The sequence below is a fragment of the Cervus canadensis genome, chromosome 10 (assembly GCF_019320065.1).
Source record: "Cervus canadensis isolate Bull #8, Minnesota chromosome 10, ASM1932006v1, whole genome shotgun sequence".
NCBI lineage: Eukaryota > Metazoa > Chordata > Mammalia > Artiodactyla > Cervidae > Cervus > Cervus canadensis.
In genome coordinates, this window is record NC_057395.1 from 41,087,118 (window position 1) to 41,114,614 (window position 27,497).

The 27,497-nt window shown below is 48.0% G+C and overlaps 1 protein-coding gene across 9 annotated transcripts in view; it reads left to right on the plus strand.

Moving 5' to 3' along the window:
- The window catches only part of RIN2 (Ras and Rab interactor 2), a 212,125-nt gene that overhangs the window by 173,945 nt on the left and 10,683 nt on the right, over positions 1 to 27,497 (plus strand). For 8 of the 9 annotated variants that reach the window (XM_043480500.1, XM_043480491.1, XM_043480499.1 and 5 more), the window contains 5 exons: positions 1,147 to 1,258; positions 4,845 to 4,965; positions 10,283 to 10,374; positions 13,862 to 15,040; positions 26,156 to 26,461. In XM_043480500.1, coding sequence (XP_043336435.1) covers positions 1,147 to 1,258; positions 4,845 to 4,965; positions 10,283 to 10,374; positions 13,862 to 15,040; positions 26,156 to 26,461 — 1,810 coding nt within the window. The remainder of the gene's footprint in view (positions 1 to 1,146; positions 1,259 to 4,844; positions 4,966 to 10,282; positions 10,375 to 13,861; positions 15,041 to 26,155; positions 26,462 to 27,497) is intronic. The other variant, XM_043480497.1, reaches the window with a different exon arrangement.

Genomic DNA, 27,497 nt, shown 5'->3' on the forward strand with positions numbered 1-27,497 from the left:
GACTCCCACTGCTGGCACATTCTGTGGCCACCTCTCTATGGTCACTGGGGAAAAAGAGAGCCCTGAAGATGACCTTCCTGTCTTCCACAGACACCCAGTTCCTGTTACCCCTTCTCCCCCCATAAAAGTGTCTTAAGAGCTATTGACTGGACATCAAGAAAGAGATGACGATTAGATGGGAAAAGTAAAAGGCTGCAGAAATGTAGGAGCAGATAGCCAAACACAGAGGAAAGAAAAATGAAGAAACAGGACTGGATGGTCTCCTTGGAAGAAGGGTCATGAGTCACAGGAGGGAACCGGCATGCAGCCAGGCCACCACACCACAAACTCCAGGGAGTACCATTGCGTTTGTCATCTGGGTAGATGACGCCCCCAGGTTTGTGCAGTGCACAGCTGGATGAGGCATGCCCAGCTCTACAGTAACATATGCTTGGATGGCCTCCTGAGATCAGCACTGGGCTTGGGCTGGTTTAAACATGCATCTAAAGACACCGTTTGGAACTGGAGGGAGTTGTCGGAAAGCAAAGTGAGTCAGGAGTAAAGGGACCACCAGCCTGTGTGTTGGCTGGCGCGAACCTCAGAGCACTTCCCATTTTCAGCTCCAGCAGATGTGGCCAAGCCAGGTCTTGCCTTATTATCCCATTTTCCAAGAGACACTGGCCACTTAGATTTTCTTGTGTAAAGTGAAAGACCTTGTACTTTTCCAATGTTGGCAACAAATTCAGATTTCTATCTTAAATATACTCATGAGCCAGATTAGCCAATGAACTTCCAATTCTCCACAATGGCTGAGCCGTGTTACCTGTGTCTAGAATTTAGGGTTCATCAGCCAGGATGCCTTATCAGACATAAGCTGGAGAGTGTGTATCATGAGCTGTAAAATAGTCACCAAACTGAAAATGTTTCACAGATTGAGGAGGTTCTCAGTCTCGTGGAGAAGTGGGATCCTCCGAGACTGGTTACCAAAGGCGGGCATCCGTGGCCTGCTGGCTCATCAGTATCCATGGCAGCAATGTGCACCTGAAACCCTGTAGTTTGGCTATGAGAGGGGTTCCATGCATGGAAGCTACATGTGTAGGAAATGACACACCCAGGTCCCAGCCTTCTAGATGTCTCTTCAGCTTGCATTTCTTTTCCCTCCTCTAGATCTTCCTGGTTCGTAAATCCACCAAAATGCAGAAGAAAGTCCTCTGCCTTCGCCTGCCCTGTGAATTTGGAGTCCCACTCAAGGAATTTGCCATAAAGGAAAGCACATACAGTAAGTGGTCATCAGGTGGTGAGGTCCCGGTGAAGTGAGGTCTTTAAGTAAGTGGAGGGGGAGAGGGCCTGCAACTTGAAGATGGACAGACGTGGGTCTGAGTCCTGGAGCTGTCACTTATTCCCTGCAGATAACCTAGCACAAGAGCCTCGGTTTTCTTATCTGTATAATGGGATGGTGGTGACCTCAGAGAGCTGTTGACAGTTAAACAGCCTGTGTGCAAGGTTCGCAGTCTATTGCCTGGCACATGACAGGGCCTCACAGAGGCTAGTTTCCCAGTTACGCCGGGCGTGGTCCCCAGGTTTGCTGATGGCTAAGCTGAAGGACGGGCTGCACAACAGTCTTTTTTTGGGATCTCATGCCAAAGTGTGTGTCTGCACAGCCCTTGAGTAGCCCTAGAGGGGATTGTCCCCTCTAGGCCATCCTTGTACAGTGTTCTATAGGGGCAGCTGGTCATAGGCTGAATCCAGCTCTTTGGAGAAATGGACTGGCTGAAATTTTGGAGGGAGAGAATCAGGAATGTTGGTTTCTTTCTGCTAATCTGTGGTCCCTGGAAACATGAAGTCTTTGGAATGTCAAGTTTTCAAGGAAAAGGGGAACACACAATCCTGATGTCCTATGAGCCTCCCAGTGACAATAAGAAGGTGGACCTACAGCCCCAAGGGGGAGGCCTTTCTCAGCCACAGGTGAGCGAGCCCAGGTGTGAAGGCCAGTTTGGATGCCATCGACTGTTCAATAAGCCGATGTAGACCAGATGCTCATTATAAGCTGAGCAGCCTCAGTCCCTGTCTTTGAAGGCACCGAAGGTCTTGAGACTGATTTGGGGGCAGATATAGGCTTCCACTCAGCCTGGAGTTCAGAGTCTTACTGAGCCAAATATCTATTAACTGGGTCTGGAGGAGATGTTTCTGGCCCCAGCGGAACTTGCCAGCCTCTGTGTGATCTACGACTGGCCTCAGGTCAGCTGTAGATGGGGTCTTATGATGTTTACCCCCAGGCCTCTTCCAAGGTCGCTGACATCAGGGAAAAGCCCCCACGTGCAGAGTCATCTGAGCAGTCACTGAGCTTGGCTAATGATCTGCCTAATGATTTAGGAGGGAATCAAAAGGTAGATTTCAAACCCACCCTCTGAAAGACAGTGAATTAAATATTAAGTGAAAAAGGGCGATGCTGAGTTGGCTTTTTAAAGTCAGCTAGCCAAGAAGTGATAAATCTAAGTGGTTTTTAAATCCCTTCTAACATCCACAGTTGAAAAAGCTGGTGTAAAACTCAACATTCAAAAAACTAGGATCATGGCAACCAGTCCCATCACTTCATGGCAAATAGATGGGGGAAAAGTGGAAACAGTGACAGATTTTATTTTCTTGGACTCCAAAATCACTGCAGACAGTAATTGAGCCATGAAATTTAAAAACTCTTGCCCCTTGGAAGGAAAGCCATTTCAAACCTAGACAGTGTATTAAAAAGCAGAGACATCGCTTTGCTGACAAAGGTCTGTCTAGTCAAAGTTATGATTTTTCCAGTAGTCATGCACGGAAATGTAGAGTTGGACCATAAAGAAAGCTGAACGCCAAAGAATTGATGCTTTTGAACTGTGGTGCTGAAGTCTCTTGAGAGTCCCTTGGACTTGAAAGGAGATTCAACCAATCCATCTTAAAGGAAATCAACCTTGAGTATTCACTGGAAGGACTGATGCTGAAGCTGAAGCTCCAATACTCTGGCCACCTGATACAAAGAACCGACTCATTGGAAAAGACCCTGATGCTGGGAAAGATTGAGGGTGAAAGGACAAGATGGTTGGATGGCATCAGCAACTCAATGGACATAAATTTGAGCAAATTCCAGGGGATAGTGAAGGACAGGGAAGCCTGGCGTGCTGCAGTCCATGGGGTCACAAAGAGTCGGACAATTTAGTGAATGAACAACAACTCCCACAGTTTACCGTGATAAGTCAGCTTGCAAATCCCACCCACCTTCCCCTCCTACAATAAGTACAGTTAGTGTTTTGTATTTTAAACCTTCTCTTGTTGTTCGACTGAGATCCCTCCCTGGCTGCATGATTTTCCTCCCTGTTTTGCGAAGATCTTTATCACTTCTCTGGTTTTAAAGTAGCTGAAAGAGCTAGTCTGCCTAGTCTGAGCAAAACATTAACCTGCCTATAACTGGTTACCACAGGCCTCCCATGATGATCCCTTCCTGGGCAGGGTCTACCTTCTTTGCGAGGAAGGGCTGGCCTTAAAAACGTAGATATTTTTGGACTTTGCTGGCGGTCTAGTGGCTTAGACTCCATGCTCCCAATGCAGGGGGCCCAGGTGTGTGTGATCCCTGATCAGGGAACTAGAACCCACATGCTGCAACTGAAAGGTCACATGCCTCAACTAAAGCTCCTGCATGCCCACAACTAAGACCCAGCACAGCCCAATAAATAAATATAAAAAGCAAAACCAAAAAACCCCAAACCTTATAGCTATTTCGTCATAACATCTGGACAGTGTTTTGCATAATAAGTACCAACTCATATCTGCATAGAACTGCTTTCAAAGAAGTTACTCACTTTTTAAAAGATTGCACTACCCACTACTCTCCTTCTGGAAGACAAGGGAAGTTTAATTATTGTCCATTTTACAGATGAGAAAACTGAGAGCAGAGATGTTAACCTACCCAAGTTCGTTCCCTTTTACTCCACAATTGTGGTACATATGTGTATGTTTCTCTTTCTGTGTCTGTCAGTCAGGGTATATGTGTAGGGGTAGTAAAGAAATAGTAAGTAAGCAAAATAATACAACACAAACAAGAAACAAGCAAAATAAATGAGGATTTGGAAGGGAGAGAAACTCATCTGAAGTTAGGGAATCGTCACAGAGCTGAAGCTCTTTGGAGAATTTCTGGAAGAAGGGCTGCAAGGGTGGTGTTTCAGCCAAGACAGTGTAAGGAGTGGTTGGCAAATACATGAATTTTTGAAGTCGAGCCACTCTCTCTGTTCCATCATTTGGAAGATTTACAGAATGGCACACCATCTTGCCAGAATACTTCTTTGTTGGAAGGTTGCATACTTAGTGGAGGCAGTGGGGTGGGGCGGGGGCTCTCGAAGTAAATCAATTTTAGCATCTTTCCTGCAGAGTTGAACCCAAGCTGATGTATGGGAACCTGTGTTATCCTCCAGGCTTCACGCTCCTTCTGCCTTTTGTCTTAACCACAAGTGGCGCATTTGTGATCCAGGAGGTCCAGCCCGGGAGGGTCAAGGGCTTGAGGGGGGCCTTAGTGTCCCCCTATGCCCTGCCTCCTGCTAGCCTCTCGCTCCAGCCCATCTGACCCTTTTACTCTGCCCAGTTTTGCATCCTGAACTTTAGAAAAAAGATAGTTGTGTAATTTGAGTCTGGGCTGCTCTGTTTACCAAGCACTGGAGCACGTGCTTCGATGAGTCAGGGGCTGGACTTGTGGGCTGCCCACCCTTCCCTGGCCTGTCTCCCACGACCATGCGTCCTCCGTACAGCTGGTTCCCATCAGGCATGCGGGAGTCGGTCAGGGAGCCCGGAGATGCTCCTGCCCTCCCAGCCAGCAATATCGAGGGCCTTTCCTTTCCCAGGATGCACTCGGGGACACTCAGCTGGTTTCCGAACTCTCTCTTTTCCAGCCTTTTCCCTGGAAGGCTCAGGAATCAGCTTTGCGGATTTATTCCGGCTCATTGCTTTCTACTGCATCAGCAGGTAAGGCTCCCTTTGTCTCCTGATGTCAAGCCGCTGCTTGGTGGCTGCGCTGTCACCAGCTCCCAGGTTTCTTCATTCACGCCAGGCAGGGGGCTCCAGAGGGCTTGTCAGCTATTGGATGTCCCTGGAAGGATTGGCCCCTGAGGTAAAAGGGTCCCCAGGCCCCCCTGTGCCAGGCTTAAATGACTGCCCTGGCCCCTGTAAATGTAAAATCACACACTCACGTAGAAAGGGACCTGTGATGCAAACCTGTCATGTTTAAAGATCCTAATATTCCTCATGGATGGAACTAAGAGTGTCACACGGAATGAAGTAAGTCAGAGAAGCAGAAACATGGTGTGACAACCGTATATGTGGAATCTAAACAGAAATGATACAAATGAACTTACAAAATAGAGACTCACAGACTCACAGTCTTAGAGAAGGAACCTATGGGTGCTGGGGGGGAGGGGGAGTGGAAGGGATAGTTAGTGAGTTTAGGTTGGACGTGTACACAGTGCTATATTTAACTGGATAGGGAACTTCTCTGCTGGTCCAGTGTCTAAGACTCTGTGCTCCCAATGCAGGGGGCCTGGGTTCAATCCCTGGCTGGGGAACAAGATCCCACATGCTACAATAAACCCCCAATAAATAATTTACAAAAAAAAGAATAAACTGGATAACCAACAAGGACCTTCTGCACAGCGCAGGCAGCTCTGCACAATGTTTTGTGGCAGGCTGGATAGGAGGGGAGTTTGGGTGAGAACGGATACATATGTGTGTATTGCTGAGTCCCTTCGCTGTCCACCTGAAACTATCACAACATTGTTAATTGGCTACACTCCAATCCAAAAAAAAAAAACTCCTCTGGGATTGGAACACATAGGTTTTCAAGGCAGGGGCCTTCCATGTCCTCCTTTGCCTGGCAAAACAATATATCCTTTTCTACTTCAAAATAAATCAAGATCCTAATGTTTCTGAAAACTCCCCAGTAGATGCAGTTCATCTAGAATTGTGAGTGCCTTCAGCCCCTAAATCTTGCATCCCTCTCCTTTAGGCCCACTGGGTACCCCTGTCTTTTTTGTAACTAAAGGGACTGTTTCAGTCTACATGAAGCTAAGCCCCAAACCCCTATGTTAACAAGTGTCAGGAGGGCACAGATTGGGAAAGGCTTTCTTTCTTTCTTTTCCTGTGAGCCACCCCAGTTTCTCAAATCAAGGATTCTTTCTGTGAATCAGGATCGAAACACATTGTCTGCAGAGGCTGACATTGCTTCCTCTCAAGTAGCCTGGCTCGGGGCGGGGCCGGTGGGGGGGGCGGCGGTCCCTGGGCTTTTCTGCATATCTGTTGGAGCTGACAGAGCAGAGATGAGCGTGTGTTCCTGGGGGTTTTTTTGCAAAAGATACTTCTCATCCCCGTCCCACCCGTGGCTGAGAAGTCTATTTAGAATTGGGTTATTTTATGGTAATTTAATATGTGGGCTGTTTCTCAAAAACTGAGTGAGATGTTTGTTGCACCTGTTGGACCAGACCCTTGGTGGAGCTGGGTGGTAGAGGAGACCCAAGCTGTCCATTCCCGGAGGTCCCCAGACCAGGCCAGTCAAAGCCACAGTCAGCAGCCTGATGGGGGGGTACTTTCAGAGGGGCAAGAAACAGGGCTTTTACGCCCCTGAATGGGACTGACCAGGGCCCCGTGAGCACCCTGCAGGGGCCACCACCTGCCCGGGTGTGAGGGGATCCGCCCAATTGAGGAGGGCAGTGCAGAAGCCCCCACGTCCCCAGGCATGCACACCTGCTGTGGCATGGGCCCCTGAGAGGCTCCTGTGGGCCAGAGGCAAGGTTGGCCGGCGTTTGCACGGCATAGTTCACGTCTTGATGGGCCCACTGTTGTTATGAAAGATAGTCCCACCTAGGCTCTGTGACAGCCTAGAGGGCTGGGATGGGGTGGGAGGAGGGAAGGAGGTCCAAGAGGGAGGGGACATATGTGTCCCTATGGCTGATTCATGTTGATGTATGGCAGAAACAACACAATATTGTAAAGCAATTATTTTTCAATTAAAACTAAACAGGTTTAAAAAAAAAGATCGTCCCACCCAGAAAACAGGATTTGGCAGCCTGAGAAATATATCATCTCTGCCATCAGTGGTCATGGTAGACTGGGTACCACTGTCCAGGGCCACTGGATGACTGGAGGGGACAGAGTCCATAGAAGCCTTGGTGGCCTACACACATGATGTCAAGACAGGTGCTCACAGGCAGACCCTTCTGTTGACATTTTGTGATCAATAGCCAGTCTGCTCTTTAGAAGAAACTACACATGGAGTAAAAACAAAATTAAAAAATAAAACGAGTACGCATGTACTAACACTCTCGAGTGAAACATTTTTAACAAAGGTGACTTTATTTTGTCTATCTTGAGAGTTTTAGAGCCAGGGTGTAGGTGAGAAGGAGGCGCCCCCTTTTGTGTGTTTGTGTGAGGAGGGGCTGGGTTGTGCCCTTGGCCAGCACGGCAGGAGAGGACTCACAAACAACATCTAATTTTCTAGTAGATCAAAGCCTAAAACCACCCATGAGTGAATGACAGGTGTGGTTTCCTGCCATCTCTGTCATTAAGGAAAACCAAAACCAATCATGCAATGTTTTAGCCTCTAGGTACTGTGCTGGGCAAAGTAAAATCTTAAAATAAACGTAGGTTGGTTTTTGTTTGGGGCTTCCCAGGTGACTCAGTGGTAAAGAACCCACCTGAGTCAGACAATACGTGGTTTTCCTCCCAGATCGTCTAAAGAAAGTAGGTTTTCATGAAGTGGGCAAGCCATGGAAACATATATTTGCATGATACTTTGGCGTTACAAAGTTCTGGTTCTTGTTAGCCTTCATTTAAGATTATCATCAGGGCCATGGCCTCTCCTGGGTCAGGCAGCAGCTCTTACACAAATGCTGTGTCCCCTGACACTCCACCTGCTTCATCCAGAGCAGATGCACGGGGACAAGTAGAGGGAGGTGATCATAGCATCTAGGGGCAGAAGGGTCTGCTGGAAGCAGGATGTGACCCTGGCTTGACACCCTGGAAAGAGGAGCCTCTTGACTGCCAGCTCCTAATATTTATGTGAGTCCTCTTAACCCTGTTACATTCTATTCATGTTTTGCTCTTTTCGTAGACCTTACTAATTTGTTATTCATTGTCAACAGCCTCAAGGGCTCCAAGATTCTCCAGTCATCCAGATTTAATCTGCTGCAGCCCAGAGTATTGCCCAGTCTTACTGTAAATGACAAGTTGTTTGGTGTAGTTACTTTCTTCAGTGGAAATATCCAGAGCGTCTTGTGCAGACAGAAAACAGACACTCCAAGTGTTGCCCTCACACACTTCATGGCAGGCATGGGAGGGGAGGGGTCTCCTTGCTGTTCTTCATACATACCAGACACTCTCCCACCCCAGGGCCTTTGCACCTGCTGTTCCCTCTGCCTGGAATGTGAGGCCAACTCTCATACTTGAACCCTCTTTATTTTTCTGCTTTTGTGCTTTATTTTTATCCATGGAGCACATCTGCTTCTCATAGATTCTATGAATTGCGTTATTGTTCTCTGTCTGCTGGCATCCACTGGAGTGACGCTTCATGCAGGTGTGGACTTTGTTTTGTTCGAAGCACCTAGAATAGTGTCTGGCACATTGTGGATTACCATAGACTTTGCTGGATGAATGAATGAATTCTTTCTTTGTAAGATCAATAACATCAATGAGGGGGAAAAAAGTCCTTTCCTGGGAAGTCATTATTGTCATTGCACATTCATTCATCTATTTATTTGAAACACACTCTCTCCCATCTGTATCAGGCCAGGCTGTGTGCTGAGCCCCATTTAGATTTCACCAGTGCTGAGAGCATGACCCTAATCCTTGTGTCTAAGTGTTAGTCTCTCAGTTGTGTCCGACTCTGTGACCCCATGGACTGTGGCCCTCCAGGTTCCTCTGTCCAGGGGATTCTCCAGGCAAGAATACTCGAGTGGGTTGCCATTTCCTTCTTCAGGGGATCTTCCCGACCCAGGGATTGAACCCAGGTCTCCTAGCATTGCAGGTGGAGTCTTTACCATCTGAGCCACCAGGGCAGCCCAGGTCCTTGTGTATGAAGATAAGCAAATGCTTCTCAAGTCTGGCTTTGCCCTTTTGGAGAAAGCTGCTGCTGCTGCTAAGTCACTTCAGTCGTGTCCGACTCTGTGCGACCCCACAGACGGCAGCCCACCAGGCTCCGCCGTCCCTGAGATTCTCCAGGCAAGAACACTGGAGTGGGTTGCCATTTCCTTCTCCATTTGGAGAAAGCAGGAGGTCACAAAGCAGGAGGTCACGGTGGTGACGCTATGCTCTGGCCATGGCAGGATCCTTTTGCAAGCCCAGCTCCTTCCTCTTGGGTCTGCTGGTCTGCAGTGCGTGTGTTTCCTGGTCCACACATGGCACCAGACTCTTTAGGGGTAGGGCTGTCACATGAGTTCCTTTAGTTTTGCTTTTCTGCTCAAAGTGTGATCCAGGGGCAGGGAGCTTGGCAGGAATGCCAAACCTCCAGCCTCCCCCAGACCTGTTGAATCAGAGCGCAGCCTCACAAGACCCCCATGGATTCAGGCACACATCACAGTTAGACAAACACTACCTGAAGACTCAAGAGGAAGGTCTGTCACCAGCACACAAAGGACAGTGTTTGGGCTCCAGCTGGAACCCCTCACAAGTAAAATCAACAGACCTTCACTGAGAACCTACCGTGAGAAAGGTAGTGGGTAACACATCTCGGTTTAGGATCACACATTCCCACCCAGGGAGTTGGGGTCCAACATCCAGAGCAGGTAGCAAATTGATACCTAATGTTTTATTTGCATGACGGATCAACCGTCATAGTCAGTGAGTCCAATATTAACTCTAGATACAGTTTAGCTGCCCAGGAATGCAATTCCATCTTCACTGCTGATCTGGAACCAGGAACTCAGTCTGTCCTGCATGTGTTAACATGGGCAGGAGTCATGACCCGCCCAGTCTGGTCACCAGTCAAGACAAGTCCAGTTGGATATGATGCGATGTTGAAATAGTTTAAGCTGTAGATAAATAACAGGGACCTACTGCACAGCACAGGGCACTGTATTCAATATCTTGTAATAACCTGTAATGGAAAAGAATCTGGAAAAAGACTGTATATGTGTATAAAAGTGAATCACTTTGCCGTATATTGGAAACACTGTAAATCAACGATACTTACAAGAAAATAAAATACTTTCAGCTGAAACCTTTCTAGGATGGAAATGAAAACAAGAGACAGAAATGAGACGTGTAATCATGTGTATTCTCTCTTTTGAAAAATCAGGGACGTCCTGCCATTTACCTTGAAGTTGCCTTATGCCATTTCAACAGCCAAGACCGAGGCTCAGCTTGAAGAACTCGCCCAGCTGGGACTAAGTAAGTGGGTGCCCTTGCCCAGTCTCTTGTCATGCATGGGTGGAGCAGAGCCAGTGGCCCGTGATACATTGTTGCATCAGAATGTAACCCTCACCTCCATGGCAGAACTTCAGGAGGCCCTGAGTCACAGCTTTTGAGAGTCTTTTTCTAAGTCAAGCATTGAACCAGCTCTCAGAGGCAGGTGCTGGGTTTGTGTGGGGAGCTCCCCACAATTCTCCCATTGATGAGTTTGAGCTCCCCCAAATGTCCGGCGAGTGTCTGTCATAGGTCCTGCCTTTCTATGGCATCTTGCTGGGGAATGGCCGTGCCTGATGGACAGGGAAGTCCAGCGCGGGCACCTCCCCTGCTTGAGTTGTATTCTAGAACACACGGTGTTGACGGCACTTCTGTGCTTTGAGGAATCTAACTGCACGGGCTTCCAGGGAGCATCTGTCTCAGTTCCTCTCTGTCTCAGTTCCGGCCCCGGTGTTCTCGGCCACACCCCTCACCCTGCCCTGCATCCCCACCCCGGCCAGCCAGATGTTCGCTTCCCCTCGTGCCTCTCAACCCAGCCCCGTGCTGGGCGGTGGATGTTAGGGGCTCAGGACACACCACTCCCCCAGCGTCACTTCTGGGTCCTGTTGCTCTGGGGAGTCTGTGTGCATTTGACTTTCACACAGACACACACACAGACACACACACACACACACACACAATGTTTTCCTCCTTGATGAGAAGGGGGAATTCTCTTAAGATTTCAGGGCTCCATACTTCAGATAGATGAACAACCGGGCCATGGTATTTGAGTGAGAGTTTGGGATTCAGAAGTGCAAGTCCCAGGATTCTTAGAACCTAAGAAACTGTGATACTTGACCCAGCAAATAAGAAATGTCCTTCCTTGGGCACGTTTCCCCCTTACTCTAAAGACTTTGTTCCGATGGGGGTGCCGTTGCCAGGGGAGCCTGCAGAATTCACAGAGAAGCCTAGAGTTAAGAGTCATGGTCCCCTCTGAAACCTAGATTGCCTCAGAAGAATTGCCACATGCGTCCAAGCCCTGCCTGATGGGCAGCTGGGTCGCAGGACAAGGAAGCAGAGTCCTTGTAGAAATAACAGGGCCACATAAGTGTCCCTGCTGAAAAGTCATGCCATCTCTGCCACTGAGCTTTATACACCTTGGAGAGAGTTCAAAGCATTTCCTGAGTTTAAGGTCACATCACCACCTAGATTCTAGCCCTGCTGAGGACGTGTTCCAGGTCTCTTTCCTCTGGTGACCTCCGTCCACTGGACTCCTAGGTGGGTGATCCACCTGCTATGTGTGCTTCAGGCCAGGGCTCAAGGACTAGAGTATCTGGGGGCAGCCCTTGCCCCCTGCAAAGGCTGTGGCAAAAAAAAAAAACAACAAAACTGTTCTGGTGGCCACTCACCAGAAGCAAATTTTTTTTAAAAGCGAAAGTATTAATCGCTCAATCATGTCCCAATCTCTGTGACCCTGTGGACTGTAGCCCACCAGGCTCCTGGGCTCCTCTATCCATGAAGTCTTCAGGCAAGAATACTGGAGTGGGTAGCCTTTCCCTTCTCCTGGGGATCTTCCCAACCCAGGGCTCAAACTCAGGCCTCCTGCATTGCAGGCAGATTCTTTACCGTCTGAGCCACCAGAGAAGCCCATAGATATTCAACGTGTAATTGTTACTGTGCACTTCATTTTGTGAAGAGACATCCCTTTTTAAAACCCTGTACCTCATGTATTTGTTCATCCAACAAGTGTTTCTGGAGGGTCTGCTATATGGCAGCCACAGTAAGGGTTTAAGGATCCATAGGGTCTCTCCCCCTTGCCCATACCCCAGCTTTATTGTCTGTATGGGAACAACACATACACAGGAACTATATGTTCTATATTTGCAAAGTCTTAACAACGGTGACAGTGGGAATTTAAGGAGGCTTAAATTTCAAGCTAGAGCAGCCCTATACTGGCCACTATAAAAATATGTAAGGCCAGCCAGTGCGCACTTTTAAATTTCCTAGTGGCCACATGAAAGAGAATTAAAGGTGCAGTTAATTTTTATAATTTATTTACTATGTGAAATGCTATTTCAATATATCATCCCTATTTTTTAAAATAGTAATGAAATATTTTACCTTCTTTTTTCCTTGCTAAGTGTTTGAAATCCAGTATATATTATATCCTTACAGCACATTTCTATTCATGCACTAAATTTTCAGCAAAAATACATGGATCAGTATCTAGAGTCCATTAAATTTACAACTGAAGAAGTAGTTTCGCCTACCCAAGTTCCAGACCTACTTGAGTTTCCCAGTAATGGAATTGTCCGGTTTTACATTTAAATGGGTTTACATGAAATAAGATGGAAAATTGAGTCTCTCGTTGCACAAGCTGGATTTCAAGCGCTCACTGGCCACAGGTGGCTGCTGGCTCCCCTGTTGGACAGCACAGACCTAGAGGGAAGGAAGGACGGCAGAAAGCGGGCAACAGGAGCCAAGGTCAGGGCAAGGCGTGGCAAGGAAAAGGCAGGCCCAGGGCTCCCAGCCTCACCCTCTCTCCAGACCCTGGTGACCAGCCATGCTGGGCCCTTAGGAAAGAAACAGTTTCAGCAAACACAGCAAGGCAAAGCTGTAGAGAGAGCAACCTATTCCAGATGGAAGTAACACCAGGTATTTATCACCACCACAGCCTCCCTTGATTTGCATGGAAGACCAGCCTGTCCGTCCAAGGACACACAGGCAGGGTGGCTGCAATCACAGCGATGTGCCCCACTCCAGAGTGTGCTGAGCCACAGTGGCCATGGCTAGGAGGCTGGAAGATTTGGGAAGAGTGGGCAGCAAACCACAAAGACGGTCGAACTTGCACTTATCCTTGGCCTGAGCCCAGTTGTCCTGTTTTTTGTTGTTTTTTTTTTTTGCTGATAGGCCCTATGAGTGCATTTTTCCTCCTTTTGGGTTTTAATGCTGAATGTGTAAAACCCCAGGCAGATTGTGTAATGTCCTCAGGCCCAGCTGCTGGTCCTGCCCATTAAAGGGGAACTGCAGACCCTGGGGGGCGGAGGAGGGCACCCCAGGATAAGGGGATCCATCAGAAAGGGTGCTGCTGCTGGGCAGGCAAACTCCCTCTTGGTGGAGCAAGTGGCCCCCCACCCCGGGGACCGCCCCCCCTCCAGCCTTCTCCCAGCTCCCACTCTTCCTTTTTTCTCACCTGGGGGAGGGCTGGGCCCGCTGTAGGCAACAGCCAAGCCGTTTCTCAAGAGCCTTGAAGCCCAAAGCCTCCCGAGCCTTCCTGGGAGCCTGCAGCTGGGCCTGGCAGTATTTCCAGCCCTTCCAGTAAAGGAATGCAGTTAAAAGCAAAAAGAGAGAGAGAGAGAGAAAGGAAAACACCACACTCCAGCGTAGCACCTCCCCTCCAAAGCCATGCATTGCCAGGCAAGTGTGCTGTTTGTGATGGACCGGCCGAGTGCACTGTATTTACATTCTTGTGTTCACTGATAATGACTTTCAGATTTTTGGAGCTCTCCAGCTGACAACAAACCCCCAAACCCTCCACCTCCCCATAGGCCTCCCTCCTCCGACGGCGGCTACGACGATGGCGTGGGTCCGGCCTCCTCGCGTCAGCTCTGCCTGATAAATGGAGTGCATTCTATAAAAACCAGGACGCCCTCGGAACTGGAGTGCAGCCAGACCAACGGGGCCCTGTGCTTTATTAATCCCCTCTTCTTCAAAGTGCACAGCCAGGACCTCGGCGGGGGCCCCCGGCGGCCCTGCACCCGGACTCCCGACGCGGATGGCACCGAGAGGCCTCGGTCCCCGCCGCCCAGGCCCCCGCCGCCCGCTATTCATAGTCAGCCCGCCGGCCCCCAGCTGGCCGGGCCCGCGGCGCCCCCGGCCGGCATGCCGGAAACCGTCGCCCTGCACCAGCCCGGGGACGCGGCGCGGCTTGGAGCGAAACCCACCCCCGTGCCTCCACCCCGGCTCAAGAAGCAGGCGTCTTTCCTCGAGGCGGAGGGCGGCGCCAAGACCTTGACCGGCGGCCGGCCTCGCCCGGAGCCCGCGGTGGGCCCGGCGAGCGGCGCAGCGGGGGGGCCCGCCCCGGCGGAGACGGAGGCGGAGGCGGTCCTGGCCTCGGGGGATTGCGCAAGGGCCCGGCGCGCTGCCGCCTCGGCCTCGGCATCCCGGCCCCCGTGGCGAGCGGGCCGCCAGCGGCTGAGTGACATGAGCCTTTCCACTTCCTCCTCCGACTCGCTGGACCTGGACCGCAGCATGCCCCTCTTTGGCTACGAGGCGGACACCAACAGCAGCCTGGAGGACTACGACGGCGAGAGCGATCAGGAGACCATGGCCCCCCCCATCAAGTCCAAGAAGAAGCGGAACAGCTCCTTCGTGCTACCCAAGCTCGTCAAGTCCCAGCTTCGCAAGATGAGCGGCGTCTTCAGCTCGTTCCTGACCCCGGAGAAGCGCATGGTGCGCCGGATCGCCGAGCTGGCCCGCGACAAGCGCACCTACTTCGGCTGCCTGGTGCAGGATTACGTGAGCTTCCTGCAGGAGAACAAGGAGTGCCACGTGTCCAGCACCGACCTCCTGCAGACCATCCGGCAGTTCATGACCCAGGTGAAGAACTACCTGTCCCAGAGCTCCGAGCTGGACCCCCCCATCGAATCGCTGATCCCCGAAGACCAGATAGGTGAGTACCACCTTGCCTTTAAATACATGTGTGTGTGTGTGTGTGTGTGTGTGTAGAATTGCTTATACCTGCTATCGAGAAAAGATACCAGTGGAATTATTTAAAAACAGAAATTCACAGCCGTAGAAAGAAACTTATGGTTATCAAAGGGGGAAGGGGAGGGAGGGATAGATGAGGAGTTTGGGATTAACAGATACACCCTACTGTAGGTAAAATAGATAAGCAACAAGGACCTACTGTATAGCACAAGGACCTATATACTTAACAGTTTGTAATAACCTATGTGGGATGAGTCTGAAAAAGAATACATATGTGTGTATCTATATATGTGTGTATATATGTGCTCAGTCACTGGTGTCTGACTCTGCAACCCCACAGACTGTAGCTCACCAGACTCCTCTGTCCATGGGATTCTCCAGGCAAGAATACTGGAGTGGGTTGCCATTTCCTCCTCCAGGATGTGTGTCTATACATATCTGAGTCAGTTTACTATACACCTGAAACTAATAGGACTTTGTAAATCAACTATACTTCAATAAAACGACGATATATTTGTCGCCTATGGCCTGGCAGGACAGTGTAGCCTATGTTAGTTCTCTTGGGTGGCATTTTCTCTGGAGTTCAAAACAGCAACACACTCCACCCCCCTGGGCTGATCTGAACTAGAAACACAGCTTCTTGAAGTTGACTTCATGTTATATACCTCGCTTCGGGGCTGAGCATCAGGCTCGGACACGTTTGGCGGAGCAACTGATGGGAGCCGCAGATGGGTCTGTTCAGCGGTGGACCATTCCGGTTGCCTGCCTGATTGTGCGCTCTGTGTGGGCCTTGAGGGTCTTCTGAAGGTGTGTCTCAGCAAGCCGTGGGGGTTTGTGCTGTACTGGTTGGAAAGTACCCTTTTTTACCCTCAGAGGAGGGCAGAGGCCAAGGTGTGCAGCTGGGTGAGTTGCCACAGGGAGCAAGCACCAGTGCAGCATAATATGACAACATCAAAACCCCCAGGGACCCCCCTCCCTGTCCCCCTTCTCCCCAAAGGGTAACTGCCCTGTGGGCTTCTAATCACAGAATTCAATAAGTTTGGGAGTAAGCAAAAACAAAAAAAAAAAGTCAAATGGACAAGTTTGTTTTGTGTATCTTTAAAAATAAGTATCAAATTTTGGAGGTCACATGAAAGGTGTTTTCTCCGAAGTCAAGGGGAAATAACTTTCTTTCTAACCTCATTGGAGAGCTGAATTGCTAATAGTTACTTTGGCCAAGGGAAGATTGAATTTGGCAAGACCTCTCTTTTTCCAGGGCTAGAGTCTTAAGGGATTTTTTTTTTTAACTTCAGAAGATTGACTCTGAAGGACAAATTTCAGAGACCTCATTCACTGGGCAGCAGCGATCAAAAAGAGCTACCCAACTTTTCTAGGCCGTTCATAAAGCAAAGCTGGAATCGGCTTCTTTCTGATTGGGTCTGTTTGTGGAAAGTAGTAAACAGCGTGTGGTTTGCCGGTGGTGTCTCCCCGCCTCTCTCTCTCCCCCCCACCTCCTTGAAGTGAGTTTCAGCAGCTTTTTGATTTTCTCACAAAGGAATCAAAGCCTTGTTTGTTTTCCTGTGGCTTGCGCCTGGGTGGGTGGGGCGTGGTTAGAGCCCGGCTGCTGGAGAGAAAGCTGGAAGGAATGTGCCCCAGGATGTGCCTTGGGGATGGAAATGCATGCCTTCGGGACAACGGAAGAGCGGCCCGGCCCTCTCGGTCCCGCCCCCCGAGCCTGCCTCTCAGGGGAGACCGGCTCAGACCCCGCACCAGCGGGAGAGCCAGGCGGGCGCTGATGTCAGCGCTGGGCTATGTGGCCGCAGTGCCAGCCAGCCCACGGAGACGAGGCTCCTCCCTGGGGCGCCAGGCCTTGCCTTCCTTCCCCGCCGATGCCGTGAGCACCGACCGGAGCTGCCGGTCCTTCCGGGGTGCGGGGGTGGGGTGGGGTGGGGGGAAGCTCTCCTGCTGGCGTCTCGGAAGGTGACAGTTCAGATAGGGTGTTGCTGTTGGTTGGAGCCCGGATCTCATCTTCTCTAAAAACAGATTTGAATGTGGCCAGCAGTCTGACACAAACGCTTTGCTGCCCTGGAAAGATGGAGCTTTCCATCTAAAAATCTAAGGTCATGAGGAGGGAAGCTGTCATCCAGGCTGCCTGTCCCAGCGCTGGCAGTAGGTCTTGGCCTCAGCCCTGTGAAGCCGGCATCCGTGCGCCCTGGAGCAAGGCTGGGTTCTGCCAGGTGGAGTCAGCTCTCCAGGGCTATACCAGCCTAGCCAGTGCAGCTTCTGAACTTTCTTCTTTGGATTCAGAGCCTGTTTTTTTGAGGGGACTTCCCTGGTGGCCCAGTGGTTGCCTTCCACTGGACCACTGGGGAATGTGGGTTCAACCTTTGGTCGGGGAGCTAAGATCTCATGTGCCTCGCGGCCAGAAACACAAAACATAAAACAGAAGCAATATTGCAACAAATTCAATAAAGAGCTTAAAAATGGTCCACATTAAAAAAAAAACCTTATAAATTAAAAAAAATTTTTTTACTTTGTTTATTTGGTTGTGCTGGGTCTTTGTTGCTGCACAGGTTCTTCTCTAGTTGTGGCGAGCAGGGGTCACTCTCTAGTTTCGGTGCACGGCTTCTCATTGCGGCAGCTTCTTTTGTTGCAGAGCACAGGCTCTAGCGTGCAGGCTAAGTAGTTATGGCACACGGGTTTAGTTGTCCAGCAGCACGTGGGATCTTCCCGGAGCAGCGATCAAACCCGTGTCTCCTGCATTGGCAGGCAGATTCTTTACCACTGAACCACCTAGGAAGCCCCCCACCCCAGTTTATTTTTTTTAAACCCTGTGTTTTGAACCTTACCCCTCTCCCCTGCTGGTGCCTATGTTCATATTTTCTCATAAGAAACTAAGGAGATTGGAAAACATTGTTTAATTGTGTTATACACCTAATAGAACTACAATATTTGTCAATTGTATCTAAATGAAAATTACTTTAAACATTTAATTTGTAAATTCAAGGGATTAGATTCAAGAATAGTAGGCTCACCATTGGTAGAGGCAGCTCAAAGTGCCACTGTCTGCGGATGTGGGTGTACCCAGACAACACACTGCCACACTTTTTTATTGTTTGTTTTGTTTAAGCTTTTGCATTAAAGCAGATGCTTCATCATATCCGTTACTTCATCAATGAAACCATTATTCTGTTTTGAGAAGTGCAGAGAATGTGCTGGGCTTTTGAAATTAAGAGGAAGGCGAGCCAAAGCAGAAGGTGACCTGAGAAACTCATCACGTGCCGAGTTGTGGGGAAAGATGTGATCCTAATGATTAGAAAACCAGTCCCCTTAAATGTGCCAGTTTAGATTCGGACTCTGGCAAGAAAATGGAGTCTAAATGATCTGTTTTACATATTCCTCAATGACGGGCTCACTAGTTTACTAAGACCTTGTTAACACAGTGATTCCTTTGAGTTGTGTGATCAACTCATGGTTGGTACCTTTGTGTAGATTTTGTTCTGTTTTGCAAATTCAGGACCGGAGGTCAAGATATATAAAGTGACTTGTGGAGGGTTATGCTGCTGGTGGGTAGGGGAGATTGGATTCAGCCTGGGTCTCCTCTTGTTTATCAGTTTATTTTCACCAATCTCACTTCCTGGGAGGTTATAATTCACTTTGAATGGATTCACTTTAAATGCCACCCCCAGGATTCCAAACCTCAAATTTCTTCAGAACCGGTGTCAACTGATGCTTGCTTCTAAGGCTTTTCAAGAATACCAGTTGGGTTTCTCTTCTTCAAAAAAAAATCTAGTCCTGTCCTCCTTTCCCACAGTTTCTGGGGGAGAGAGTGCTGATTGAGGAGGTGGAAATGTAAAGCCTAGATCTACAGAATTCCATCCTGTCATTAAGGAAGTTGGAGGAGGTATTTCAGTGCTGTAACCCATGTAGAAATCCATCACTCATATGTGAAAAAGAACCATGTGAACGCATGTGCATTAGTGTTTGGATACAATGCTAATCTTCTTCACAAAGGAGTTCTTCAGTTGCACAGAGAAAAGCCAATGGAAAAACCAAATAGCTCTCACCCAACTACCACTTTGTCCATGTGCTCCTGTCGGAGCCCTGTAGGTCAGCACTTGCCAGGTGAGAATGTTATGATAAACAGTCTCAAAGCTCTAAAATTGCCAGCCTAAATGGTGGTGCCCTATCATAGAGAATTTGACTTCTGTTTAGACTGCTCTTTAAAGCACTGCCGCACAAAACCCTGCCGTGTAGAGGTTCTTGAACAGATGTTGGTTGATTGACATCAGCTTTGCTCTCCTGGTAGGAGGATGAGATAAGTTCCCATTCGACCTAGCTCTCTCTTGATTCCAGGGCCCCGTATCGTGTTTCCCTTGTGGCAAGCTCTCTACCTTCCACTCTGCAGAAGTGGTACGTGCAGGGACAAGCAACTGCTTTAACAAAAGCATGTGTACCATTTGGCATCCTCCTCAAAAGCCCAGGATCTGTAACTCATGGACAGAGTGAAGTGTACTCACTCCTGAGTGCCCCGCCCAGTAAGGTATAGACCCTGTGACATCCTTTGTTATCCCAACACTTGCTCCTTATTGGTGGGTTTCACATCACACCACTTCCGCTTCAGTCTCTTTCAACCAATGAGAGAACTTAGTCCCAACTTTCTGGTAGTGAAATCTACACTTTACAGAACTTGTTGCATTTTTGTGGATGCTGTTTTGATTTTCTTCGAGCAAAAGAATTTTTACTTCTGATTTGATATTAATCTTAAGGAAATCCCTCTGTTTTCAAGTCTTGTTTCAAGAAAAACAAAATTTTTCCAACTCCCAAAAATGTTAGTAATCCTCAACTTTCTATTTCATTCAAATTGCACACAAACACTCAACAAAGATACAGAGAAGCCAACTGTATTTCTAAAAGTCAGTAATGAGAAACAAGATATGGTTTTGCTTTCTTTAGTGGCTGTCAAAATGTGTATTTTCTCTGAAGGGTATTACCATTATTTGAAGAAAAAGTAGCCTTAAACCCAATTCCCACATATTTCAAAGAGAACATCAATTTACTTACATGAATGTTTTATTTTCTTTATAGAGAAATGTGGTTAAACACCAGAGAGTCTAGTGTGCTTAAGAAAGAAGTCTGAAGTCATTCCTTGAGCTTTAAACAATGAAAACTTCCTTGCTTCATATCATTTTTTTAAATGAGCATTCAAGCCTGAGGATTCCCAGATGGTGCAGTCATAAAGAATCTGCCTGCCAATGCAGGAGAGTGGGTTCAATCCCCTGGGTTGGAAAGATCCCCTGGAGGATGAAATGGCAGCACACTCCAGTATTCTTGCCTGGGAAATCTCATGGACTGAGCAGCCTGGCTGGCTACATAGAGTCCATGAGGTCTCAAAGAGCTGGATACGACTGAGCATGCACGAATAAGTCTTACTCAAGCTTCAAAATCTAGCGTGATTTGCTTTGAAGTTTGAATTCAGAGTTTGGTTTAATCCCTTGAGTTATTGCGTTACCTGCTCTGTTTTAGACAGAGTCCTTCTGAAAGTCGTAGGCTGAGAGGCATAGTGGTGCCAAGTTAAGAGTTAAGCCACGGTGATTCTGACTTCCGACCTAGTCCTTGGGTCTATGTCACCTGGAAGGAGAGGATCTCTTTGTACATCATCAAAAGGTACAGAGCAGGAGGAAGATCGACCTCTTGCAGCCTAGGGAAAGCACGTCTATATTATTTTTGAAAATTAGTATAAATAGATAGAAGACCGCCCCTCTTTTCCTGACCACAGCTCAGACTGGACTGTGGATTCAAGTCCCAGCTCTGCTGCCGCTGAGCTGTGTGTGCTCGGTCATGTGTCTTAACCTCTCTGTGCCTCCGTTTCTTCACCTGCCGCAGGCTTACCAAGCACCACTGTGCCCGCTCCACTGACACTCACTCCCCTCCTGGATTTCCAGTACCTGCGGCATTTTCCCGCCAGTCCAGCTTGGATGGAAGGGGGAGGTGGGGAGGATTAATGCTCGCCCCACTCTGGGGAAGCCACCCTCCGGCAGGGAGTGAGGGAGCAGGTGTGTGAGGCCCTAGCTGCCTCCCCTGGGGGGGCTAGCTCTGAGGCACCCCTGTGCTACCTCTCTTCCCAGTGGTAACTGGCTAACAAGGCACAGAGCATTGGCTGCCTCCCTGCTTCAGGGACCAGAGCTGCCTGGGCTCCTCTCTAATCTGTTTGTCTCTGGGTGGGCTTCTAGAAGACCCAAAGGAAAAACACATAGGAGTTATGTATTCATGTCAGTCAAAGGGTAGTTTAAATACATGTAAAGTACATAAAAGTGTTTGGAATGCTTGGAAAGCAGTGAGTACCCCGTCCAGCTCAGCCCTGATCTTTAATCCAGCTATGCAGGCAGAGGTGACCATGTTAGCACCGAAAGACAGAACCGGGTCCTCTTTCCCTTCTCGTACAGAGCGAGTGCCACTATGCTATTTCCTGACTTCTTTGCAGTAGGAACAACCAGGCTCTCCACCGTCCAGGGAAAGTCGTTTAACTTCTGTGCCTCAGGGAGAGGGCCCTCATTCATTGTGACAGGGCTGAAGCGAGGGCCAGCACAGAGCACAGGCTTCTGTAACCGCCCCTTGTCCCAGGAACTGTGAAAACAGACGTCCCCATCAGTATTCGCGATGGTGCACGTTTGCACTTCACAGTTTGAGTTCCCCACAAAAAAGTTCTGCCTCTTGTCATCAAACGTTAACTTCTATTTCTTCTACTTCACTTTCTTGAAAGAATGCTAGAACTTAAATAAGCCAAGAGGCTCTATGACCTCACTTCATCTTTGAGCTTTGTCATGTAGGTTGCAACCTACCCCTTTTGGACATCATGTTGTTTAGACTCTGGGTTCTGTTAGAATTCCTGGAGAATACCGGGAATTGTTTTAACCATCAGTTAGGTTCAGAGTGCTCCTTCTGTCTTCCCTGCCCTGGGCGAGGAGTAGATGGCAGTTCAGAAGTTGCAGGCAGTGACAGTCAGAGAGGTGAAGTGATGAGGCCAGAGTCACTTAGAAAGACACAGCTGGGCTGGCTGCCAGGCCACCTCCTCTCACTCTTTCTAAGACACGCGCCTTCGCTGAACTTCAGCTTCTGGACTCTCGCTTCCTCTTTGGCAGAAGCAGGGGAGCAGAAAGTGTCCAGACGAGCTGATGAGTGAGCCTGTCCTGTGATGGGTCCCCGTTTCATGCCTGACTTTCTCTGGAATCCGTGCCTCCAATCAGAGGGAAGTAACAGACCTTAGGCTTCTGTCCTCATTCCTAAGACGGGGGCGATCGTGTCATGGCTCTAGAGGCCAACACATTGAGTGCTTTCTGTAAATCACTGCATTTACAGGTCTCAGTAAGGCAGGGAGCTCTAGGCTGATGCCCCTGACTGCTTCCCTGAGTGGATGAACTTTGGAACCAGTTGATAGGATCTCTATAAAAATATTTTCAAAAACTGTGTTTCCAGTGGATTATCCAGTTAGCAATCAGTTTCTCACACTCAAAATGTAGTAGTGCAGACAGTTCTCCGGCATCTTTTTATTTCCTTGTAGATAAACAGTTGACATAACCAGAGTTCTTGGGCTTGAATCCTGGCTCCCCTTGGTACCTGTGTGGCATCCATGTCTCTGGGTTTCCTCAGCTCTAAAATAAATCACGGTCTTCCCACCAGGGGTTTGGTGGAGGAGCGGAAGAGTCAGTGCTTGTAAAGTGCCTAGAACAGCATCATTCTTGGATGTAAAGCAACCAGAGAGGGTAGGGGAAAACGGATAGTAGTAATTTATAAGCCACATGACTGATCTGATCTGTTCTTTCCTTTTGTTCTGAGCTAGTCTATGTTCTGAAAGATTTTCTGTTTCTTTTGTTTCCTAAAATCATTTTTCCTTCTTGCTTCATAAGCATGACCTTCTTTTCCTATTTGAGAGAATCATTCAGGTACTGGGTCCTTGTCATTTGGACTTTTTTTCTTATTCATTGTATTTATTAAAGATTTGTGAGGATGGGGAGGGGTGGTTAGGAGTGAAGACCTGAAAAAGAAAGCAGAGAGACCAGTTTTATCTTATTTCTAAATTATAACCTTTTAAAAATGTTCTAAAAATTTATTTGTTTGGGAATTTTAAGGCAATGGGTCCTGCATATCAACCCTCCTAGCAGATTTCCACTGTTGCATTTGCTATTAAGAGTGGAGTTTGTGGCTCAAAGGCCAGTATCAGCACCCCTTCCCTGGGGACAAGGATGAGTTGCTCAAGAGACTCACTCAGCTGGCTGGTGACGAGCTGTCTGCTGTCAGCCCCAGGAACAGCATAGAACCTTTTGGAGATGGTTTGTGTGCACACTCTGGCCCTGAGATGATCAGACTTGCTTGGAATTTAAAAGTTGCCCTTGGGGTTCAAGGTGAAATGCTCAGGCTGGTCTCTAGGTGTTTTCTGTTGGCTTGATTTATACACATGGCTATTGAAGTTTAACATATATCCATGAAGTGTATAAATTTCAAGTGCTTAGCTTGATAATTTTTTATCCATGTAGCCACCACAGGCATCCACTGTCTCCATCACCTGGAAGTGTCCCCCGAAGCCCCGTTTATTTCTCAGGGTGACTGCCATCCTGACCTGTCATCATAGGTTGGTTTTGTCTGTCCTTGAGCTTTGTGTAAGCATCATGCTAAAGGAGACAACTCTTGTGTGTCTGGCTTTTTTGACACAGATTTTATCTTGGAGACTCAGCCAGTTGTGTCTGGAGCAGCAACCTGCTCTTTGTCATGGAATGAATCTTCCATTGTCTGCATTCCATTTTCTGAATTCCATTGTGTGTATATCTCCTGGCATCCATGCCATTGGGTTGGGCCTTGGGTGCTTTCTAGTTTGAGCCTGCTGTGAGTAACGCTGCTCCCAACATTCATGTGCATCCTAATTAATGATTGACGTGGCTTTCTCCTCCCTTGGTGACCTCCTTCCAGCAAAGGGAGGGGTCACCAGGAATGTAGCTGCAGAATCTTTGGATAGAGCAGTAAACTGGTGAATGTTTATGAAACACCATGAACTTTAGAACTAAGATAGCATTGACTTTGAAAAGCAGGGTGTTCAGTTTTATGGGCTCAAGCAAACCATTAGACATCTCCAAGTCTGTTTCCTCGTCTATAAAAAGCCCTAATAGTCATATTGTGCAAAAATAATAGAGATACTATAGAATTAGATGAGATAATGAAATAAAGCCTAGCCCAACTGGGCACCCAATGTTAATTACTATTGTTGACTTTTCATCCTAGTGGCCATTGGAAGTGAAGTCAGAGATGCTATATGACTTTCTAGAAGTTTATTGACACAGCATAACCAATGCAATCTTGGTTTTAATTTGTTTTAAAACAGTAATTTGTTTCAATGCCAGATGTGAAGAAATGTTCTGTTTTTCTTCTTACTGTATAACCTCTTTTGCTTCAACCTTGGTTTCTATTGGTATGTCCTGCTTAGATTTCTCTTTGTCCCTGATCTTCTAATAATAGGTAATCATTTAGAGTCTGTGTCATCTGATGTGTGTCAGAAATGCCAAGGGCCAGAGAGATAACTTGGCTATTTCTGTGGGTTCCTGGGCTTCCAAGATGAAATCGTATCCCCAAGTGTCGTATCCTTGGGGTGGTTGCTACCCAGGCAGCTTTGATGAGAATGTGAAACATTTGAGGTTGAAAAACTGATGTGGAAGAAGCAGAGAGCCTCTCACGGCACAGACCCTCTTTAGACCCGGGCTCCAGCTTCGTGGTCCTGGTCCCTGTACCATCAGCCAAGAAGGCTTCTCCTCTGGGCAAACCATTCCAAGAAAGAGGGGGAAATAATGTCTCCCACACCTAAGGATATTTCCTAATTCTGAACAGAAACTCACTTCAAGAATTTTTAAATTTTCATTTTGAAATCAGTTCAGACATTCAAAAAAGTTGCTAAAAGTCAATGAAGAAATCATGTCTGCCCTTCACCCAGATTCCCAGTGTTAGTGATTTCCTGTTGACACACGCATGCGTGCTCACGCACACACAGACACACATATACACATGCACACATCCCCTCCTTTTATCTAAGCCTTGAGAGCTAGTTGCAGGCATTGTATCCCTTTTTCCCTAAATACTTAGTGGGTATTTATCTAAAAATAGGGACATTGTGTTCCAAAACTGCAGTAACATTAACTTTCATTAACTTTCAGGGAAGAGTCATTCTGTGAGAAAGAGCACACTGTTGCTCCAGGCACAGCTGGCGGAGTCTCCAAGATACAGTCTGTGTGAAAGAAGCCAGATGCATTGTTAACGATGTTATCTAATCTGCAGACTTTATTCAGATCTCATCTAATGCCCCACTATGTCCTTTATAGTAAATGACAGAAAGACTTTTTTGGTCCAGAATCCAATCCAAGATACCATGTGTATTTAGTTGAGTTTTTCCCTCAGGAAATATTTTGAAGGAGCTGGAACCCTTGCCATTAGCAAATCCTTCTTTTAACATGACACATTTGCTTAGCTGTTCACTGGCTCCTCAGTGGAAAGACTGGGTGGAAAGCATACCTTCTAGAATATTCACCTGTGCTTATGGGTGAGAAGGTGTAAAAGTAGTTAAAACAAATATATTCAGTTGTATTGACTGCATGCAAGAGAGACTATAAGACTGTTAGGGAAGATTCACTCTTCTTGGCTCTTTACTGAAGAAAAAAGAAACTTTGGTGTGTGAATGCATGTGTGCTGTGCTTAGTCACTCAGTGTCTGACTCTCTGCGACCCCATGGGCTGTAGCCCTCCAGGCTTCTCTGTCCATGGGGATTCTCCAGGCAAGAACACTGGAGTGAGTTGCCATTTCCTTCTCCAGGGGATCCTCCCAACCCAGGGATTGAAGCCAGGTCTCCCACACCGCAGGCAGATTTTTTACTGTCTGAACCACCAGGAAAGCCCAGTATGTAAATGATGTGGGGCTAAATTTTGGTTGATTGGCTGTGCAGTTGGGACATGTCTGCCTGATAACCAATGCACAGAGTTGCAGGTGTGCATTTCCAGAAAGCAGACCTTACGTTTCTTCTTTCTTCAGACAATGGTCACAGTAGCTGCGCTTTCTTTGGCAGATGTGGTACTGGAGAAAGCCATGCACAAGTGCATCCTGAAGCCCCTGAAGGGCCACGTCGAGGCCATGCTGAAGCACTTCCACGTGGCCGATGGCTCATGGAAACAACTCAAGGAGAACCTGCAGCTCGTGCGGCAGAGGAATCCACAGGAGCTGGGCGTCTTCGCCCCCACCCCTGACTTTGTAGACGTGGAGAAAATCAAGGTCAAGTTCATGACCATGCAGAAGATGTATTCGCCAGAAAAGAAGGTCATGCTGCTGCTGAGAGTCTGCAAGCTCATCTATACCGTCATGGAGAACAACTCAGGTGAGGCCACCACCCCATCCAGGCTCTTGGCCCTCCTATGGGGCTGGGACGTGTTGGGCTTTCCAATCCCCAACTGCTCTTCCTTTCAGCTTCTTGACTTCACCAAGGGGCTCACAAAAATGCAAATTAGTCCACATGCAACAAACTAACAGCACCAAAAATCCAGGGCAGGGCAACAATGAGTTTTGTACAATGCCAGTTTATAAAAGCTTTAGTTCAGAAACTTCCCAGACAATCCAGTGGTTAAGACTCTGCACTTCCAATGCAGAGGGCAAGAGTTAGACACCTGGTCAGGGATCTAAGATCCCACAGGCCTTGTGGCCAAAACATCAAAACAAATAGAAGCAGTATTGTAACAAATTCAATGAAGACTTTAAAAATTGGTCCATATCCAAAAAAGAAAAAAAAAAAACCCTTAAAAAAGTTATGTTAAGCTAAAAAAAAAAAGATTTAATTCAGGGCAGTGGATACAGACTCAGTCTTGGGTCTGAGTTGAGACCCTGGGTCTGGGAATGGGTTCATTAACTGTGGGGCTTCAACCTCCGTAATCAACCTTCCAAGCTGCAGTTCTGTTCTTGTCCTGGGTGTGACCCTAGCCTTCCTCCTAAGGTGGGCATTAGACAGATCAATGTTTGCATAGCCCCAAGCATGGTGGAGATAGTCCCGTTTATTCCTGTTACTGCATTCTGGCCGGTGAGAGCCTGTGTCCGTGATAGCATCTGTCAGAAACTTGAGCGTTCAGGTCTCATTACAGTCATTTATTGGTCATCCCTTCTTTGCTCTGAGCTGATGCAGTGCAATAGGAATTCACACGTGTCAGCCCTCAGGTTTCCCCAGGGCTGCTACTTGTAGATGCGAGAGTGACCCTGATTTATGGGTAGTGATGAGCCCTGTGGTACCCCAGGTCTTGGGTGAGCCTTTTTAATTCCCTGGATGATCACAGTGTTTCCAGTGAGCGAAATCGCTTCATGGAGAGGCAGCAGAGAGAAAACACAGGCTCTGTTTTCTCACGGCTGGGGGAGGTCACCATGAGCAT